Raw genomic sequence first — 19,442 nt, forward strand, 5'->3', positions numbered from 1 at the left:
GCCATGCACACCTCCAACTCAATCATCAAGTTTGCAGACGTCACAACAGTAGTGGGCTTGATTACAAACAATGACCAGACAGCCATATAGGGAGGAGGTGAGGGCCCTCGGAGTGTGGTGTCACAAAAACAACCTCTCACTCAACATCAACAAAACAAAGGAGATGATTGTGGACTTCAGGAAACAGCAGAGGGAGCACCCCCCTACCCACATTGATGGGACAGTAGTGGAGAGGGCAGTAAGTTAAGTTCCTTGGCGTACACATCACGGACAAACTGAATTGGTCCACCCACCCAGACAGCATCGTGAAGAAGGCGCAGCAGCACCTCTTCAACCTCAGGAGGCTGAAGAAATTTGGCTTGTCACCAAAAGCACTCAACTTCTACAACCGTAAGGCTCTCCAGAGGGTAGTGAGGTCTGCACAACGCATCACCGGGGGCAAACTACCTGCCCTCCAGGACACCTACACCACCCGATGTCACAGGAAGGCCATAAAGATCATCAAGTACAACAATCACCCGAGCCACTGCCTGTTCACCCCGCTATCATCCAAAAGGTGAGGGTACAGGTGTACAGTACAGGTGCTTCAAAGCAGGGACCGAGAGACTGAAAAACAGCTTCTATCTCAAGGCCATCAGACTGTTAAACAGCCACCACTAACATTGAGTGGCTACTGCCAACACACTGACTCAACTCCAGCCACTTTAATAATGGGAATTGATGGAAATTGATGGAAAATATATCACTAGCCACTTTAAACAATGCTACTTAATATCATGTTTACATACCCTACATTACTCATCTCATATGTATATACTGTACTAGATACCATCTACTGCATCTTGCCTATGCCGTTCTGTACCATCACTCATTCAGATATCTTTATGTACATATTAATTATCCCTTTACCCTTTACAATCGTGTATACGATTGTAGTTGTGGAATTGTTAGGTTAGATTACTCGTTGTTTATTACTGCATTGTCGGAACTAGAAGCACAAGCATTTCGCTACACTCGCATTAACATCTGCTAACCATGTGTATGTGACAAATAAATTTGATTTGATTTTGAGGGTGGTGCGGTCTGCACAACGCATCACCGGGGTCAAACTACCTGCATTCCAGTACACCTAAGCCACCGATGTCACAGGAAGGCCAAAAAGATCATCAAGGACAACAACCACCCGAGCCACTACCTGTTCACCCCACTACCATCCAGAAGGCGAGGTCAGTACAGGTGCATCAAAGCTGTGACCGAGAGAAAGAAAAAAAGCTTCTATCTCAAGGCCATCAGGCTGTTAAACATCCATCACTAACACGGAGAGGCTGCTGCCCACAAACTTGAGTTCCTTGGCCACTTTAATGGATCACTAGTCACTTTAATAATGTTTATACTGTATTTTATACCATCTATTGAGTCTTGCCTATGCCGCTCTGTCATTGCTCATCAATACATTTCTATTTTCTTATTCCAGTCCTTTACCTAGATGTGTGTATTAGGTAGTTGTTGTGTAATTGTTAGATTACTTGTTAGATATTGCTGCACTGTCGGAACTAGAAGCACAAGCATTTCGCTACACTCGCAACAACATCTACTAACCATGTGTATGTGACCAATAAAATTTGATTTGATTTTGTGTGCCTTTCCAAATCATGCCCAATCAATTGAATTTACCACAGGTGGACTCCAATCAAGTTGTAGAAACATATCAAGGATGATCAATGGAAACAGGATGCACCCGAGTTCAATTTTGAGCAAACGGTCTAAATACTAATGTAAATAAGGTATTTATGTAAACAACAATTACTTGTTTTCGCTTTGTCATTATTAAGGGGTAGTGTGTGTAGATTGATGGGGGTATTTTATCCATTTCAGAATAAGTAACTAAAGTTACTTTGAAAAAGTATTTCACTAAAATCCAAACTGCTGTGAAAAAAAAAGTCCATATTTAAATCTGAAATGTCACAAAAATTGCAAGAACAAATCACTATGGGGGTCATATGTTAAGAATAGAGGTCGACAGATTAATCGGAATGGCCGATTAATTAGGGCCGATTTCAAGTTTTCATAACAATCGGTAATCGGCATTTTTGGACACCGATCATGGCCGATTACATTGCACTCCACGAGGAGACTGCATGGCAGGCTGACTACCTGTTATGCGAGTGCAGCAAGAAGCCATGGTAAGGTGCTAGCTAGCATTAAACGTATCTTATAAAAAACAATCAATCTTAACATAATCACTAGTTAACTACACATGGTTGATGATACTACTAGTTTACCTAGCATGTCCTGCGTTGCATATAATCGATGCAGTGCCTTTAATTTATCATTGAATCATATCCGACTTCGCCAAACGGGTGATTTAACAAGCGAATTCGCATTAATTTCTTTTAACTAGGGAAATTGTCACTTCCCTTGCGTTCTGTGCAACAGTGTCAGGGTATATGCAGCAGTTTGGGCCACCTGGCTCGTTGCGAACTGTGTGAAGATATTTCTATCCTAACAAGACAACCAACTTCACCAAACAGGGGATGATTTAACAAAAGGTCATTTGCGAAAAAAGCACAATCGATGCACGAATGTACCTAACCATAAACATCAATGCCTTTCTTAAAATCAATACACAGAAGTATATTTTTTTAAACCTGCATATTTAGTTAATATGGTCAAATCCGGAAACTATCATCTCGAAAACAAAACGTTTATTCTTTCAGTGAAATACGGAACCGTTACGTATTTTATCTAACGGGTGGCATCCATAAGTCTAAATATTCCTGTTACATTGTACAACCTTCAATGTTATGTCATAATTATGTACAATTCAGGCAAATTAGTTCGCAACGAGCCAGGCGGCCCAAACTGTTGCATATACCCTGACTCTACGTGCAATGAACGCAAGAGAAGTGACACAATTTCCCTAGTTTAATATTGCCTGCTAACCTGGATTTCTTTTAATGACATAAGGCTCTTATTTCTGTGTGTTATTATGTTATAATTAAGTCTATGATTTGATATTTGATAGAGCAGTCTGACTGAGCGATGGTAGGCACCAGCAGGCTCGTAAGCATTCATTCAAACAGCACTTTCCTGCATTTGCCAGCAGCTCTTCGCAATTCTTCAAGAATTGTGCTGTTTATGACTTTAAGCCTATCAACTCCCGAGATTAGGCTGGTGTAACCGATGTGAAATGGCTAGCTAGTTAGCGGGACGCGCGCTAATAGCGTTTCAAACATCACTCGCTCTGAGACTTGGTGTGGTTGTTCCCCTTGCTCTGCATGGGTAACGATGCGTCGAGGGTGGCTGTTGTCGATGTGTTCCTGGTTCAAGCCCAGGTAGGAGCGAGGAGAGGGACGGAAGCTATACTGTTACACTGGCAATACTAAAGTGCCTATAAGAACATCCAATAGTCAAAGGGTAATGAAATACAAATGGTAGAGAGAGAAATAGTCCTAGAATTCCTATAACTACAACCTAAAACTTCTTACCTGGGAATATTGAAGACTCATGTTAAAAGGAACCACCAGCTTTCATATGTTCTCATGTTCTGAGCAAAGAACTTAAACGTTAGCTTTTTACATGGCACATATTGCAATTTTACGCTGCGTTTTTGCATTATTTAAACCAAATTGAACATGTTTCATTATTTATTTGAGGCTAAATTGATTTTATTGATGTATTATATTAAGTTAAAATTAAAGTGTTCATTCAGTATTGTTGTAATTGTCATTATTACAAATAGAAACATTTTTAAAAAATTTAAAAAGTCAAGGGGTCTGAATACTTTACGAATGCACTGTATATGTAAACCAACTATGCCTAGTAGGCTAGGTCCAAGGCTTTCGACTCTGTCAATCACCACATTCTTATCAGCAGACTAAACAGCCTTGGTTTCTCAAATGACTGCCTCGCCTGGTTCACCAACTACTTCTCAGATAGAGTTCAGTGTGTCAAATCGGAGGGCCTGTTGTCCGGACCTCTGGCAGTCTCTATGGGGGTGCCACAGGGTTCAATTCTGGGGCCGACTCTTTTGTCTGTATACATCAATGATGTCACTTTTGCTGCTGGCGATTCTCTGATCCACCTCCACGCAGACGATACCATTCTGTATACTTCTGGCCCTTCTTTGAACACTTAACTAAACTCCAGACAAGCTTCAACACCATACAATTCTCCTTCCGTGGCCTCCAACTGCTCTTAAATTCAAGTAAAACTAAATGCATGCTCTTCAACAGATCGCTATGAGCACCTACCCGCCCGTCCAGCATCATTACTCTGGACGGTTCCGACTTAGAATATCTGGAAAACTTCCAGACTCACAGTAAGCATCTCCAATGCAAAATTAAATCTAGAATCGGCTTCCTATTTTGCAACAAAGCATCCTTTACTCATGCTGCCAAACATACTAGAGGTCGACCAATTATGATTTTTCAACGCCGATACAGATTTTTGGAGGACCAAAAAAAAGCCGATACTGATTAGTCGGCCGAATTTGTATTTATATATTTGTAATGACAATTACAACAATACTGAATGACCACTTTAATTTTAACTTAATATAATACATCAATAAAATCAATTTAGTCTCAAATAAATAATAAAACATGTTCAATTTGGTTTAAATAATGCAAAAACACAGTGTAAAAGAGCAGAAGTGCAATATGTGCCATGTAAAAAAGCTAACGTTTAAGTTCCTTGCTCAGAACATGAGAACATATGAAAGATGGTGGTTCCTTTTTGGCGATGTCATTTACAAAATAGCCTCCAATACTCTACTCAGCAAATTGGAGGCAGTCTATCACAGTGCCATCCGTTTTGTCACCAAAGCCCCATATACTACCCACCACTGCAAACTGTATGTTCGTTGGCTGGCCCTCGCTTCATATTCATCGCCAAACCCACTGGCTCCAGGTCATCTAAGTCTTTGCTAGGTAAAGCCCCACCTTATCTCAGCTCACTGGTCACCATAGGAGTATCCACCCGTAGCACGCGCTCCAGCAGGTATATTTCACTGGTCACCGCCCAAAGCCAATTCCTCTTTTGGTCACCTTCCTTCCAGTTCTCTGCTGCCAATGACTGGAACGTTTTGCAAAAATCACTGAAGCTGGAGACTCATATCTCCCTCACTAACTTTAAGCACCAGCTGTCAGAGCAGCTCACATATCACTGCACCTGTACATAGCTCATCTGTAAATAGCCCATCCAACTACCTCATCCCAACTGTTATTTTTTTGCTCCTTTGCACCCCAGTATCTCTACTTCCACATTCATCTACTGCACATCTATCACTCCAGGGTTCTGTTGCTAAATTGTAATTATATTGCCACCATGGAAAATATATTGCCTTACCTAATTTGCACACGCTACATATAGACTTTCTATTGTGTCATTGACTGGATGTTTGTATATTCAATGTGTAACTCTGTTGTTGTTTGTGTCGCACATCTTTGCTTTATCTTGGCCAGGTCGCAGTTGTAAACGAGAACTTGTTCTCAACTAGCCTACCTGGTTAAATAAAGGTGTTCTCAACTAGCCTACCTGGTTAAATAAAGGAGAAATAAAAAATGTTTAATGCTGTGTAGGCTAGGTCTACTGTGCAGCCTGTTTGCTATTTTTTTTAGCATTTATTTAAGAGGATCAAAATGGAAATAAGTTTAACTTTGTGTAATCCCCAATAATTGTACATTATTCTTTTAATTGAACCATTATTTAACTAGGCAAGTCAGTTAAGAACAAATTCTTATTTACAGTGACGGCCTACCCCCGGCCAAACCCTCCCCTAACCCGGACGACCCGTTGCCCCCCTATGGGACTCCCGATCACGGCCGTTTGTGACACATCCTGGGAACGAACCAGGGTATGTAGTGACGCCTCTAGCACTGCAATGCAGTGCCTTAGACCACTGTGTCACTCAGGAGGCCAATGTATTGTCTAATTGTGTTTTAAAAATGGTCAAATAAATAGAACATGTGTTTTCCGTGTGTTTTTTTCCTTCACAGACCATGCAATGATGATTGCTTCCGAGATATTTAGATGCATTATTAATTTTTGTGTATGGTTTCCTAGAAACAAGGAGCGGTTCAACTTACCCCACTCTCCTCTTAATGAAAATGTGCTTAGTTAACTTATGAAGTGGAAAAAGTAGACGCTTTGAGAAAACACTGGAATATATGTTTTCATATTGGCAAAGGTTTTCAGTTCTGTCATGGAAACAGTGTTTTAATTAAATCTGCTTAGCAAATTAAATTACTGACAGCTGAGACACTGATTAGGCGTAATTGAATGTAATTGAGTCATCGTTTGGAAAGAAAAATCGCTTTGAAATAGGTATTTCAAACTCCAGTGATATATGGTGCCGTTTCCACAGACACTGGCTCTAGTGACCATATGAAAATGAAACAGATACTTACTTCCGTAGTGCCATAAAAAAAAGGGACTAGGTTACTCTGAAAACTTGCCACCTGTGGAAATATTTCTATCTTACCTTGCATGACAGCAGGCATCCCCACAGTACCTCCATGGGGACTCCTCTCCCTGGTCTGGCTCTGGGGCGATCCACTATCCGCCATTGTCGAGGGTGACATCATTGGGACAGAGGACACCCCCAGGGGGAGAGGGCTGCCAGTGCCTCCCCGGCCAATGTGGTGGTGCTGTGGGCTGCCCCGTGGAGGGGTGAAATTTTGGGAGGTAGGGGGCATCATCTGAGCCTGGGACTGAGATTGGGATGGGGGCTGGGGTTGTGGAGCGGGAAGAGGTGGGTGCTGGGGCTGGTAGTAGGGAATCCCATTGGGTACCATGCTGTAGTGCTGAGGTTGCTGCTGGTGTTGCTGCTGGTGGTGTGGGTGGTGGTGCGGGTGAATGTGCTGCTGTGTCTGTTGGTGAGGGGATGACTGTGGAGGCTGCTGCTGGTGATGCTGTGAGGGCGCAATCCCAGGGTGCACCTGGCTCTGGTAGGACCCGTACACACCTTGTGAGTTATACCCCATTGCCATGGCTGTGCTGCTCTGCTGTTGCCCCGGGTTACCCCTGTTCCAGTACTGGCCCCCTGTAAGAGTCACGTTTGGTGGGGCAGCCACGGGTGGCTGACGGGACCCAGGCATGCCCCCGTTCAGTTGGTACTGTCCATGACCCTGGAAGTGGTGCTGGCTCTGTTGCTGCATCCCCCCAGGTGGAGGCTGCTTCTGGTGCATGCCATGCCCAGGAGACGAGCCCATGGCTGGGCTGTACTGTGGCTGTCCTCCCCACATGTAGTCGTAGCCCATGCTACTCTGGTGGTGGTTGCTCATGTGGGGGTATGAGGCTGTTGGAAGTTGGGAGCCAGGCACACTAGGCCCAATTACAGTAGTGACGCCATTCACATTCATTTCGCCATTCATATCTGCAAAGGTGGTCAGGGGTGAATCAGATTATTAATTGTTCAGCGTGTTCAAATCACACAGCATCCACAGGTCATGCATCCTGTAATCATAAAATGTCCAGTGAATTTAAGGTGAGGTTACATCAATTTGTTGTGGTATGATCAAGATATTGATTGCTTTTGCACTGAACACCTGGTCTAGAGTTACATACAATATTTTGTTCATTATAAGGGTCACGAGACTAGGGCAGAGAGAGATGAAATATAAATCAGTTATTGATATAGAAATAGTGAGGCAGAAAGTAACCACAGCAAATGTGGTTAGAGGGGTACTCACTCTTCCCCTGTGGAGGGAAACTCATGGAGGACCTGTTAGAATAGAGAGAATCCCCTGAGGAGAGTTTCAGTCCTGAGTTAGCAGACACAGAGGAGTGGCTGCCATAGTTGAAATGGTTGTTTGACTCCATCTGAGAAAGACAAGTAGCACAGACCACAAGTCATGAAGAGAAACAAAGAAACCAGAAAAAAATATTTTACCTGCATATAATTATTATTCTTTTTTTTTTAAAATCACACAGATTCCATGCAGCTGTCTCATAAATAGGCTATTCTTGCAAGCAGAATACACACGCAATGGATGGTTTTCATAAATAAAATGTGTGTAGTATAAAATAAATAGAAAATTGTATGTTATTTTAAAAACAAAGTAGCTAGCTAGATCCATACACTAATATTACTTGGTTAGAACTGCAGGCGTTGGCAAGCCTGAGATGGACTACTATGGATGACACGGTGTGGAATTAATTATCAAACATTGCCCTCCCATAGCTCCCTAAAAATGTCGCAGTTAGAGCAGCGAAGGGGATGCCCTGGCCAACAAAATAATGGACAATGAACGCCACGGATTGATCCACCGTAGCTAAAGCACAACGGACCCGTTTTGATAACGGGAAAACAACAATATTTTGGTCTGAGAAATATGTTTTCAAGATAAGCACAAGTTGAAAAAAAGGTATGTCGTAGATTACAAGTATATATTGTATGAAACGTCAAACCATTCGTAAACCCAAATGTTTAACTGCGTTTTTCAACATCCATCCCACGATAAACAGTAACATTAGCACGAAGAGCTAACTAACACTAGTAGCTAGCTGAAAACATTGGCGTTCTATACTACCGTAGCTCACTGCAACCGACATGCTTGGGCCATATCACAAATATGTGGGTAATGCAATAACAAACAGCAGTTAGTCATTTATTAGTTACTTTCGAATGACATAAAAATGTGCTTCTGCTTACCATCTCACACTGGCTAGGCTAACTGCCACACGTGACCATGCGCTCGCGGATATCACCCCCTTGGATGGACCATGAATTTCTCTCATCCACAGATCAACTAGCTACCTAGATTATCTGTGTAGCTAGCTAAGTGTTCGTCGACGTAAATCAAAATGTAGCCCTCTGATTAAAAAAATAAATAATAATTGGTTTCTCACTATGGCTATGTTTAATTTTAAAAAACTATTGTTGTACATTTATTTCATGATAACATTAGCTACTTTGACGTGTCCAGTTGAAGTTGATTCATGTAAATGTTCGCTTGTTAGCTAAGCTAGGTCAATATAGCTAAACCATCTAGCTACAGTGGCTAACGTTATCCAGTTGCTTATCAAAACGGTCAACAACGAAAACAAAAAAGGGCTTAACAGGGCTTGTAATGTTAGTGAAATTCAATAACAAAATTGCTCGAGCAGTTGCATTAAGCACGTTTCGTTTTGGTATTGTCGATATATTGACTAGCTAACGTTTGTTCATGTGTGTACAACAGTATCTACATATTTTCAAATGAACTTTAATTCAAAACTCGCTAGTAGATAAGTGGCTAAAGCTCATTAAATAACGTCATTTCCAACCAGCGAGATAGGCCTATCTGGTTAGCAACACCGGGCGCAGTTAACATCTGATTTCATGTCCTTCTCTGCAACAAAAACAATCCTCCAAGGATGCCGTGAGGTGAGATATAGCTAGCTAGTTACATTTAATGCAATCGGGTTTACATTCTAGAATTTGCTGATTGTTTCAACAATCGACACCCTATAAGATACCGCTAAATTCAAGGTTATTTACAATAAATCAGCAACTGAAGTTACAACGTAGTGTAAAACTAGTTAGCTAATAACAGTCACAGCGGGTAGCTAGCTACATTAGCTAATAAAACTTATGGAGAATCGAAACATAGTAGGTCGTCTTGGCGTCTCATTCTTGTTTGCGTTACTGAACATTTTGGATGCTCTTTTGTTAGCAAGGTAATAAACTCATTGTTTTTGCTGTAACGTTAACGTTAGTTGCCTTAGAAATTGTGAGACAGCATTATCCTCACAAACAAAAGTTTTCGCCATAAAATGACATTAAAACTGCCTAACCTTGTAATCCTTGGATTTCAAAGGCACCGGTGCCTTTGATCCTCCGATTGAACAAATATGGTTCGAGACGGTACAGGCGATGTAAATAATAAACAGGTTTTCGCTAACCCTTGGGTTTCAAATTAGCAAACATGGCTGGTGTTTGAGCGCAGCCATGATTACAGAAGAGAAAGAAATCGAGCCGCAAGAGGAAGTGAATTGAGGGTACACAGCCTGGTGAGCTCTGGGTCCTACCGCCTAACTATCATACAATTACACTTGTCATCTGATGTACTTAGGCTACACACAAAAATGAAGGTATGGATCAATACAATGTAATTAAAAGTACGTATGAATTTGAGTATAAACACAAATGAGTATGGGAAACCGAGTTAGATAAGTATATTTGGTATAATACTAGACACAGAGTATATACATAACTATTTTCAGTACCAGTAGGTTATCACAGTGTTATTTCAGATTACAAATGTATTTGGCCTATCGTCTCACACATTTCACTGTCATCAGGGACCATATTGAGCATTTTCCAAGCTAAAAGTGCATGGCCTGAAACGTTCAGCTACATGCAAAACACATTTCAGCAGCACTCAAACCATCTACATTTTAAGTTTTTGTCTGGAGAAACATGTTACTCCTACAACTGGATTGAAGCTTCCTTTGCATGAAATTAAGGGGTGGACCGCTGTGACATCTTCATTTTACCCTCATTCAGATCCATGTGGATTTTATGTTTTTATTGTCTAGTGCTCATCTGCTTCAAAATAAATTGTTCTTTGGGAGAAATAAAGTTGAAACTTGACTGTCTCGGGTATAGACATCATGAGATTAGTTTGTGCCATTTTTTTTTATAAAGATAGCCCACTACAAAGTAGGGATGTGGTCTCTCACACCATATGGTTCTTGTGTTGAAGGCCTGCAAATTCAGTGTAGTGCATATGTGTGCTGCTCTGCTACTTTTAATATACTTATATACTGCCACAATTTTAACCTATTCATTTCCTGTTACATTGTTATAAAGTCTAACATTTCATGGTAACTGATTCTGTTAAAGGATTACTTAGGGATTTTGGCAATGAAGCCCATTATCTACTTCACCAGGATCAGATGAACTCATGAATAAAAAAATTTATGTATCTTCGTGCAGTTTGAAGGAAGTTGCTAACGAGAGTTAGTGCAATTGCTAACTAGCATTAGCGCAATGCCCAGAGGTCTATGGTATCAGCTAGCATGCTAGTAGATGCCATAGACTTCAATGGTTGCACTAACGCTAGTTAGCATTGGCTCACGAAAGTACCTCTAACCTTCTTCATACTGGATGCAGAGACATGGTATCCATGAGTTCATCTGACTATTGGGAAGTAGATACAGGGCTTCATTGCCAAAATCCCGAAGCAAATCACTTTTAATTAAATTCATGTTTTAATTTTGCATTTTTGTGGTATAGGCTACTACATCTCCTATAATGAATTAGGCAAATTTCCAGAATGAGAACATAAATTTATATTAAAGGAATAGAACAACCTACATTCTAGGCTTTCATGAATTTATTTTAGTGCAATAAAATTCATGGTAACATAACTGCGTGCAGGTGTTTCTATTAATTTCATATGACATTTGTTGAACCCTGCACCTGTCTAATTCTTGGAAGTGTGTTCTACAGTGGCCTACATTTGAACAGACACACACACTTTATCATTGTGCAAAACATTGAACTTTTATAAAGACTATCCAATCCTGCAGCAAAAACCTGCTCTGTAGGACACAACAAGTTACACCACATAATATACAGTGCATTTGGAAAGTATTCAGACCACTTGACATTTTGTTACGTTACAGCCTTATTCTAAAATTGATTAAATAAAAAATGTTCCTCATCAATCTACACACAATACCCCAAAATGACAAAGTGAAAACAAGTTTTTAGATTTTTTTTGCAAATGTATAAAAATAAAACAGAAATATATAAGTATTCAGACCCTTTGCTGTGAGACTCGAAATTGAGCTCAGGTGTATCCTATTTCCTTTGATCATCCTTGATGTTTCTACGACTTGATTGGAGTCCATCTGTGGTAAATTCAATTGATTGGACATGATTTGGAAAGGCACACACCTGTCTATATAAGGTCCCACAGTTGACAGTGCATTTTAGAGCAAACACCAAGCCATGAGGTAGAAGGAATTGTTCTTATAGCTCCGTGACAGGATTGTGTTGAGGCACAGATCTGGGGAAGGGTACCAAAACATTTCTGCAGCATCGAACGTCCTCAAGAACACATTGGCCTCCATCATTCTTAAATATAAGAAGTTTGGAACCACCAAGACTCTTCCTAGAGCTAGCCACCTGGCCAAACTGTGCAATCGGGGGAGAAGGGCCTTGGTCAGAGAGGTCGCAAAGAACCCAATGGTCACTCTGACAGAGCTCCAGAGTTCCTCTACAGAGATGGGAGTACCTTCCAGAAGGACAACCATATTTGCAGCACTCCACCAATCAGGCCTGTACGGTAGAGTGGCCAGACGGAAGCCACTCCTCAGTAAAGGCACTTTTCAGTAAAGGCACAATTACACGCTTGTAATTTGCAAAAAGGGACCTGAAGGACTCTCAGACCATGTGAAACAAGATTCCCTGGTCGGATGAAACAAAGATATTGAATTCTTTGGCCTGAATGCCACGTGTTATGTCTGGGGGAAACCTGGCACATCCCTACGGTGAAGCATGGTGGTGGCAGCAGCATGCTGTGGGGATGTTTTCCAGTGGCAGGGACTGGGAGATTAATCAGGATCGAGGAAAAGATGAACGGTGCAAAGCACAGAGAGATCCTTGATGAAAACCTGCACCAGAGCGCTCAGGAACTCAGACTGGGGCAAAGGTTCACCTTCCAACAGGACAATGATCCTAAGCACACAGACAATGCAGTAGTGGCTTCGGGGCAAGTCTGAATGTCCTTGAGTCGCCCAGCCAGAGCCCGGACTTGAACCCGATCGAACATCTCTGTAGAGACCTGAAAACAGCTGTGCAGCGATGCTCCTCATCCAACCTGACAGAGCTTGAGAGGATCTGCAGAGAAGAATGGGAGAAACTCCCCAAATACAGGTGTCCCAAGCTTGTAGTGTCATACCCAAGAAGACTCAAGGCTGTTATCGCTGCCAAATATGATTCAACAAAGTACTGAGTAAAGGGCCTGAAAACATATGAAAATGTGATATTTCATTTTTAATACATTTGCAGAAATGTCAAATAACCTGTTTTGATTTTGTCATTGTGGGGTATTGTGTGTAGATTGAGGGATAATAAAAAAAAATCAATTTTAGAACTAGGCTGTAATGTAACAATGTGGAAAAAGTCAAGGGGTCTGAATACTTTCCAAATGCACTGTATTTAATCTTCAGTTTTGCCAGAGTTTCATTTCACAAAATGGGCACATTCAAGAAAAGCATAAAACAAATACCATACATACATACATACATACATTACTCATCTCAAATGTATATACTGTACTTGATACCATCTACTGCATCTTGCCTATGCCGTTCTGTACCATCACTCATTCATATATCTTTATGTACATATTGTTCATCCCTTTACACTTGTGTGTATAAGGTAGCTGTTGTGAAATTGTTAGGTTAGATTACTTGTTGGTTATTACTGCATTGTTGGAACTAGAAACACAAGCATTTCGCTACACTCGCATTAAAATCTGCTAACCATGTGTATGTGACAAATAAAATTTGATTTGATAATATTGTTTACTCAAAATAAACTGATTTTTAATGATAACTATTGCTTTCTCGTTAAGCCATTTCACATTATCCCCTTTATTGTTGAACCCTTTTCAACCCACTACCTCCTCTCGTCTCACACTTCCTAATCGTCTTCCACAGCTTTCATGGCATAACTATTTAATTACTCTCATTCAATACCGAATACAAATAGCGGCTCTAGGACCCGACGGGATGTCTCCCTCGGAATCATTAGAGCGCAACGTGTGTCTGGTCAGAATGCAACAGGAAGTGATGATGAGATAGTATTGAGATGGGAGGTTGTCGTTTAAAGATGCTCTATGCAGAAATCAATCCGCCATTTCCTGGTTGCTAAAATTCTAATAGTTCGCCTAATTTCCGTTAATGTCACAAAACAAGGAAGTATATTGTAGAGAATCATTGTACCATCTAAACCGCAGTGAAATATATTTTCCATAACCAAAAAAGTATTGTATTTTCAGCTGGTGTACAAAACCGAAAGTAAAAGAAGCTGAAACGGAACTTAAGCAAGGGAGGCATAAAAATAGCTCACATTGAACACATCAACCGCTTCTTTGGGTGTGTTTGTATATTCACCCTGGAGTGCAAGTGTGCTCTGGGCGTTCGTAAATTCAGAGTGCTGTCAGATTGTCCATTCGTAAATTCAGTGTCTTTCGCTCTCAGAGCGTTCAGATCACAATCTCGTTTGTCTGAGGAGTAGGGTTGTAGGTTTGATCCGAGCATTCTGACCTCACAACAGCAGTTAAGCACCCAAGCAAAGTTGGATAGCTAATTCCAGATACAAATGAGAGAACACCTCACTATGACCATTTTACTTGCCCTAGCAGAGTTGGTTAGGCTGTTTTCATGTTATCTAGAGCAATGGTGACTAACTGTGCTGCTGGCAACAATTCAATTACGTTTTCTTGCCGACTATTACTGACACCTGTCATATTCAACGGGTGTTGCGTGTTCGCAAATCAAATCACATTTTTATTGGTCACATACACATGGTTAGCAGATGTTAATGAGAGTGTAGCGAAATGCTTGTGCTTCTAGTTTCGACACTGCAGTAATATCTAACAAGTAATCTAACAATTCCCCAACAACTACCTAATATACACATATTTAAAGGGGTGAATGAGAATATGAATGTATAAGTATATGGATGAGTGGCATAGGCAAGGTGCAATAGATGGTATAAAATACAGTATGTACATATGATATGAGTAATGTAAGATATGTAAACATTAAAGTGGCATTATTTAAAAGTGACTAGTGATCCAATTATTAAAGTGGCCAGTGATTGGGTCTCAATGTAGGCAGCAGCCTCTCTGAGTTAGTGATTGCTGTTTAGCAGTCTGATGGCGTTGAGATAGAAGCTGTTTTTTAGTCTCTCAGTCCCGGCTTTGATGCACCTGTACTGACCTCGCCTTCTGGATGGTAAGCGGAGTGAACAGGCAGTGGCTCGGGTGGTTGTTGTCCTTGATAGGGTTGCACATTTTGGGGAATATTCAGAGGTGGAAACTTTCTGTGGGAATTAACGGGAATATATGCAAATTAATATTAATATCATTTAAATGTAATGTTTTTTGCATTGGATATATTTACCATATTGTATGGAGACAGAAACATAAACCTTTTACCTTATCATAAGTAGACATAATTGCAAATGGTTAAATCCGTCCAATAGAAATAAAAACAACACTTTCGTTACGAATTGAACTCTAAGTAAATGAGTTGACTCTTCACATAGGATGATTTCACTGAACAACAAAAGGGACTATTGAATGATCCCCAATGATCATCTACCCAAAACTTTTTCTGTAAAATGATAGTCTGGAAACTAAAACTTTGGTTGTGTTCCTCTCAGGCTTCCATGTCTTCTCCCTAGACCTCTATGTCCACTTCTTGAACATCAGACTCTGAGGCCTCATCTTCACGGTCACTTTCCAACCTTGTTGAGGATGGCTTGTTGTCAGGCTCAAATTTGCCCGGATGGCCACCAATTATTGTATTGGTCAGCCTGTTGTGTGCTTTGGTGTGTGTGTGTGTTCCCAAACAAGGACCATTTGCGCTCTGAGGCGGCTGATGTTGGTGGGATTTAGAGGATGATAGAGGCAACAGGGGAAAGAGCCTCAGATCCACAAAAGTCCCTTCCACCGGGTGGTTGATGAGATATGTTGGCACGACTGCCATATTGCATCTCATCCCAAAGCCCTTGCTTGGAAGTGTACTTCGCCAGACTGCCAAAAACCTTGCCCTCATCCAAGCCAAGGTGGCAAGACACGGTATTGATGACACCATAGGCCTTGTTGATCTCTGCACCAGACAGGATGCTCTTGCCAGCATACTTAGGCTCCAACATGTAAGCTGCAGTGTGTATGGGCTTCAGGCAGAATTCTTCACACTTTTTGATGTATTTCAGAACTGCAGTTTCCTCTGCTTGAAACAACAGTGAAGTGGGCAGGACAGTACGGATTTCTTCTCTTACATCTGCAAGCAGAGTCTGAATAACAGACAGGATGGCATTGTCTCCCTCAATCCGTGCAATGGCTACTGCTATAGGTTTCAGGAGTTTCAGGCTGTTTACCACTCTCTCCCAAAATACATAATCCAGGAGGATCCTCTTCATGGGGCTGTCCATATCGGCAGACTGTGATATGGCAATTGCTTGGAGAGACTCCTTCCCCTCCAGGAGACTGTCAAACATGACAACAACACCACCCCAATGGGTGTTGCTGGGCAGCTTCAAACTGGTGCTCTTATTCTTCTCACTTTGCTTGGTGAGGTAGATTGCTGCAATAACTTGATGGCCCTTCACATACCTAACCATTTCCTTGGCTCTCTTATAGAGTGTATCCATTGTTTTCAGTGCCATGATGTCCTTGATGAGCAGATTCAATGCATGAGCAGCACAGCCAATGGGTGTGATGTGAGGGTAGGACTCCTCCACTTTAGACCAAGCAGCCTTTATGTTCGCAGCATTGTCTGTCACCAGTGCAAATACCTTCTGTGGTCCAAGGTCATTGATGACTGCCTTCAGCTCATCTGCAATGTAGAGACCGGTGTGTCTGTTGTCCCTTGTGTCTGTGCACTTGTAGAATACTGGTTGAGGGGTGGAGATGATGTAGTTAATTATTCCTTGCCCACAAACATTCGACCACTCATCAGAGATGATCGCAATAGTCTGCTATCTCTATGATTTGCTTGAACTTCACTTGAACTCTGCATCCAGCAAATGAGTAGATAAAGCATGTATGGTTGGAGGGGGTGTATCCTGGGCGAAGAACTTTCAGAAATCTCTTCCAATGCACATTGCCTGTGCGCATCAGAGGTGAACCAGTTGCATACACAGCTCGAGCAAGACATTCATCAGCATTTCTCTAACTACGTTCCTCCATTGAGGCAAAAAAAACTTCTGATTTCAGGAGGACCATGAGCTGTTGCTATCGGTAAGGTGTCTGATTCATCATTTACACCTCGAATAGAAGCAGAGGGACTTTTGTCAGAGGTTGCTTGTTGTGAGCGCTGAGGGAACATTATGCACTTGGCCAGATGATTCTGCATTTTTGTTGCATTCTTCACATATTATTTGGCACAGTATTTGCAAATGTACACAGCCTTTCCTTCTACATTAGCTGCAGCGAAATGTCTCCACACATCAGATAGTGCCCGTGGCAATTTTCTGTAAAGATTAGGGGGGGGGGGGGGATTAGAGAGAAAAAAAACATACAATTCCATGTACAAATAGTTAAGCAGTTAGATTAAACAACTCCTTTGTAAGATACATTTGTTTTATGAAACATTAACACTCCTCAGTTAGCGGGCTCAAGCAAGCTAAAACCCACATGGTAGCAAAAACTAACTTGCAGAAATTATTAAATTAGAAAGGATTGAAACACACGTTGCTGTAGGCTACTATTTACTAGTTAACAAAAAAATCATGTCAAATAAAATATATTCACCCCACCCAGTATTGTAATCAAAACTTACCAGAAAGCATGTTGTCCTTGGCTCAGACAGTGTAGTAGTGTGGGCTCAATAGGATCTCATTAGTGTGCAAGATCTTGAGAATCAGCTGTACATGTGATGGAAAAGTGCAATGCACAGGATGGAAAAATTCACTGTGCATGCAGAGGGTTGCAATTCCATTGAATTAGGGATGGTTTAACCAAAATATGCCACAAGACCTAGAATTGCCTTATGTGTATCCCACAAAAAAAGGTTCACTGTTATAAGCTAAAGTTTTTGATGAATTTTAGCAAAATTCCTAATTCTCTGGCTTTTACTTCCCATTTTCTCTGAAAGATTCCAACCCTCTGCAACCCTACTTGATGATCTTTTTGGCATTCCTGTGACATCGGGTGCTGTAGGTGTCATGGAGGGCAGGTAGTTTGCCCCTGGTGATGCGTTGTGCAGACCGCACCACCCTATGGAGAGCCTTGCGGTTGAGTGCGGTGCAGTTGCCGTACCTGGCTGTGATACAGCCCGACAGGATGCTCTTGATTGTGCATCTGTAAAAGCTTGTCAGGGTTTTGGGTGACAAGCCACATTTTTTCAGCCTCCTGAGGTTGAGGCGCCGTTGCTCCTTCTTCACCACACATCTGTGGTTGGACCATTTCAGTTTGTCTGTAATGTGTTCACAGAGGAACTTTCCACCTTCTCCACTGCTGTCCCTTCGATGTGGATAGGGGGCTGCTCCCTCTGCTGTTTCCTGAAGTCCACGATCATCTCCTTTGTTTTGTTGATGTTGAGTGAGAGGTTGTTTACCTGAAACCACACTCCGAGTGCCCTCACCTCCTCCCTGTAGGCTGTCTCATCGTTGTTTGGTAATCAAGCCAACTACTTTTGTGTAGTCTGCAAACTTGATGATTGATTGCATCAAGTATTCTGCGATTCAGATGATTGGACATCTGAAATCTGATAAGATAGCCAGAGTGAATTTACTAACACACACTTAGACTTGTTTTCAATTAGTATTACATCTATACAACTCACATGAATTTAGTCATCCCTAAAGTTACAATTACAAAAATACCTACAGAAATTGAAAATTATTGTATGTACAACATTTATATTTTTAGTGACACTTTTCACCCATCACACTGGAATTTAACGCAGTATGCTTTCTTTTTTAAAATGTTTATATATAGCCTTATTCTCATTTAGTGTAATTAATTAGACAGATACTGATTCTATATGTACTTTGACATTTAATGCTTGTTGTAGATAAGCATAGTTCTCAGTGGCCATCATTCATCTTTCTCAGTGGCCTCCCCATCCCCTATACCCGGTGGTCATCCGCTGCTCAGACATGTCACTCTCCTCTCCATCATTTCACTTTTTCACCCCGAAAGAACAGATACAACATATCCTCAAATGTTGATTATAAACTGGATGTTTCGAGCCACGAGTGCTGATTGGCTGACAAATTTGTTACTGCTCCAATTACATTGGTAAGTAGTTTATAACAGCAATAAGGCACCTCAGCTGTTTGTGGTATATGGCCAATATACCATGGCTAAGGGCCATTTCCAGGCACTCCACGTTGTGCATAATAACAGCCCATAGCCATATCACCAATGTACCACACTCCCTTGTACCTTTTTTGCTTAATTAGTACAGGCTATTGTAGCCTATTTAAAAGTGCAAGGTTGGGGAGGGGGGGGGGACAAGCGTGCACCCAAGCGCTCATAACGTTATTGGTGATAGATATTGAACACGGAGCAGAATTATTTCTAGGATATTTATTTTCCTTCTTCAGCGAACAGCTGTCCAAATATGTCTGGAGGCATACAGCTTTATACAGTAGCCTGTTCTTGGTAAATGGTTTTGGAAAAACAGTGATTCATGTATTTCAGTAGCCATGTCGCACCCTAAAACTGCTTTGACACGCATAGACAGTCTTCAAAACACACACA

General features: G+C 41.3%; 1 protein-coding gene across 3 annotated transcripts in view; it reads right to left on the bottom strand.

Moving 5' to 3' along the window:
• LOC139416296 (bromodomain adjacent to zinc finger domain protein 2B-like) overlaps window positions 1-8,830 on the bottom strand; it is a 39,344-nt gene extending 30,514 nt beyond the window's left edge. For all 3 annotated transcript variants that reach the window (XM_071164784.1, XM_071164783.1, XM_071164785.1), the window contains exons 1-3: window positions 8,657-8,830; window positions 7,695-7,824; window positions 6,485-7,378 (exon numbers count right to left, since the gene is read on the bottom strand). In XM_071164784.1, coding sequence (XP_071020885.1) covers window positions 6,485-7,378; window positions 7,695-7,824; window positions 8,657-8,659 — 1,027 coding nt within the window. In that variant the 5' untranslated portion in view covers window positions 8,660-8,830. The remainder of the gene's footprint in view (window positions 1-6,484; window positions 7,379-7,694; window positions 7,825-8,656) is intronic.
• Window positions 8,831-19,442: the final 10,612 nt, after the last annotated feature.

This window comes from Oncorhynchus clarkii, chromosome 9 (assembly GCF_045791955.1).
Source record: "Oncorhynchus clarkii lewisi isolate Uvic-CL-2024 chromosome 9, UVic_Ocla_1.0, whole genome shotgun sequence".
NCBI classification, from domain to species: domain Eukaryota; kingdom Metazoa; phylum Chordata; class Actinopteri; order Salmoniformes; family Salmonidae; genus Oncorhynchus; species Oncorhynchus clarkii.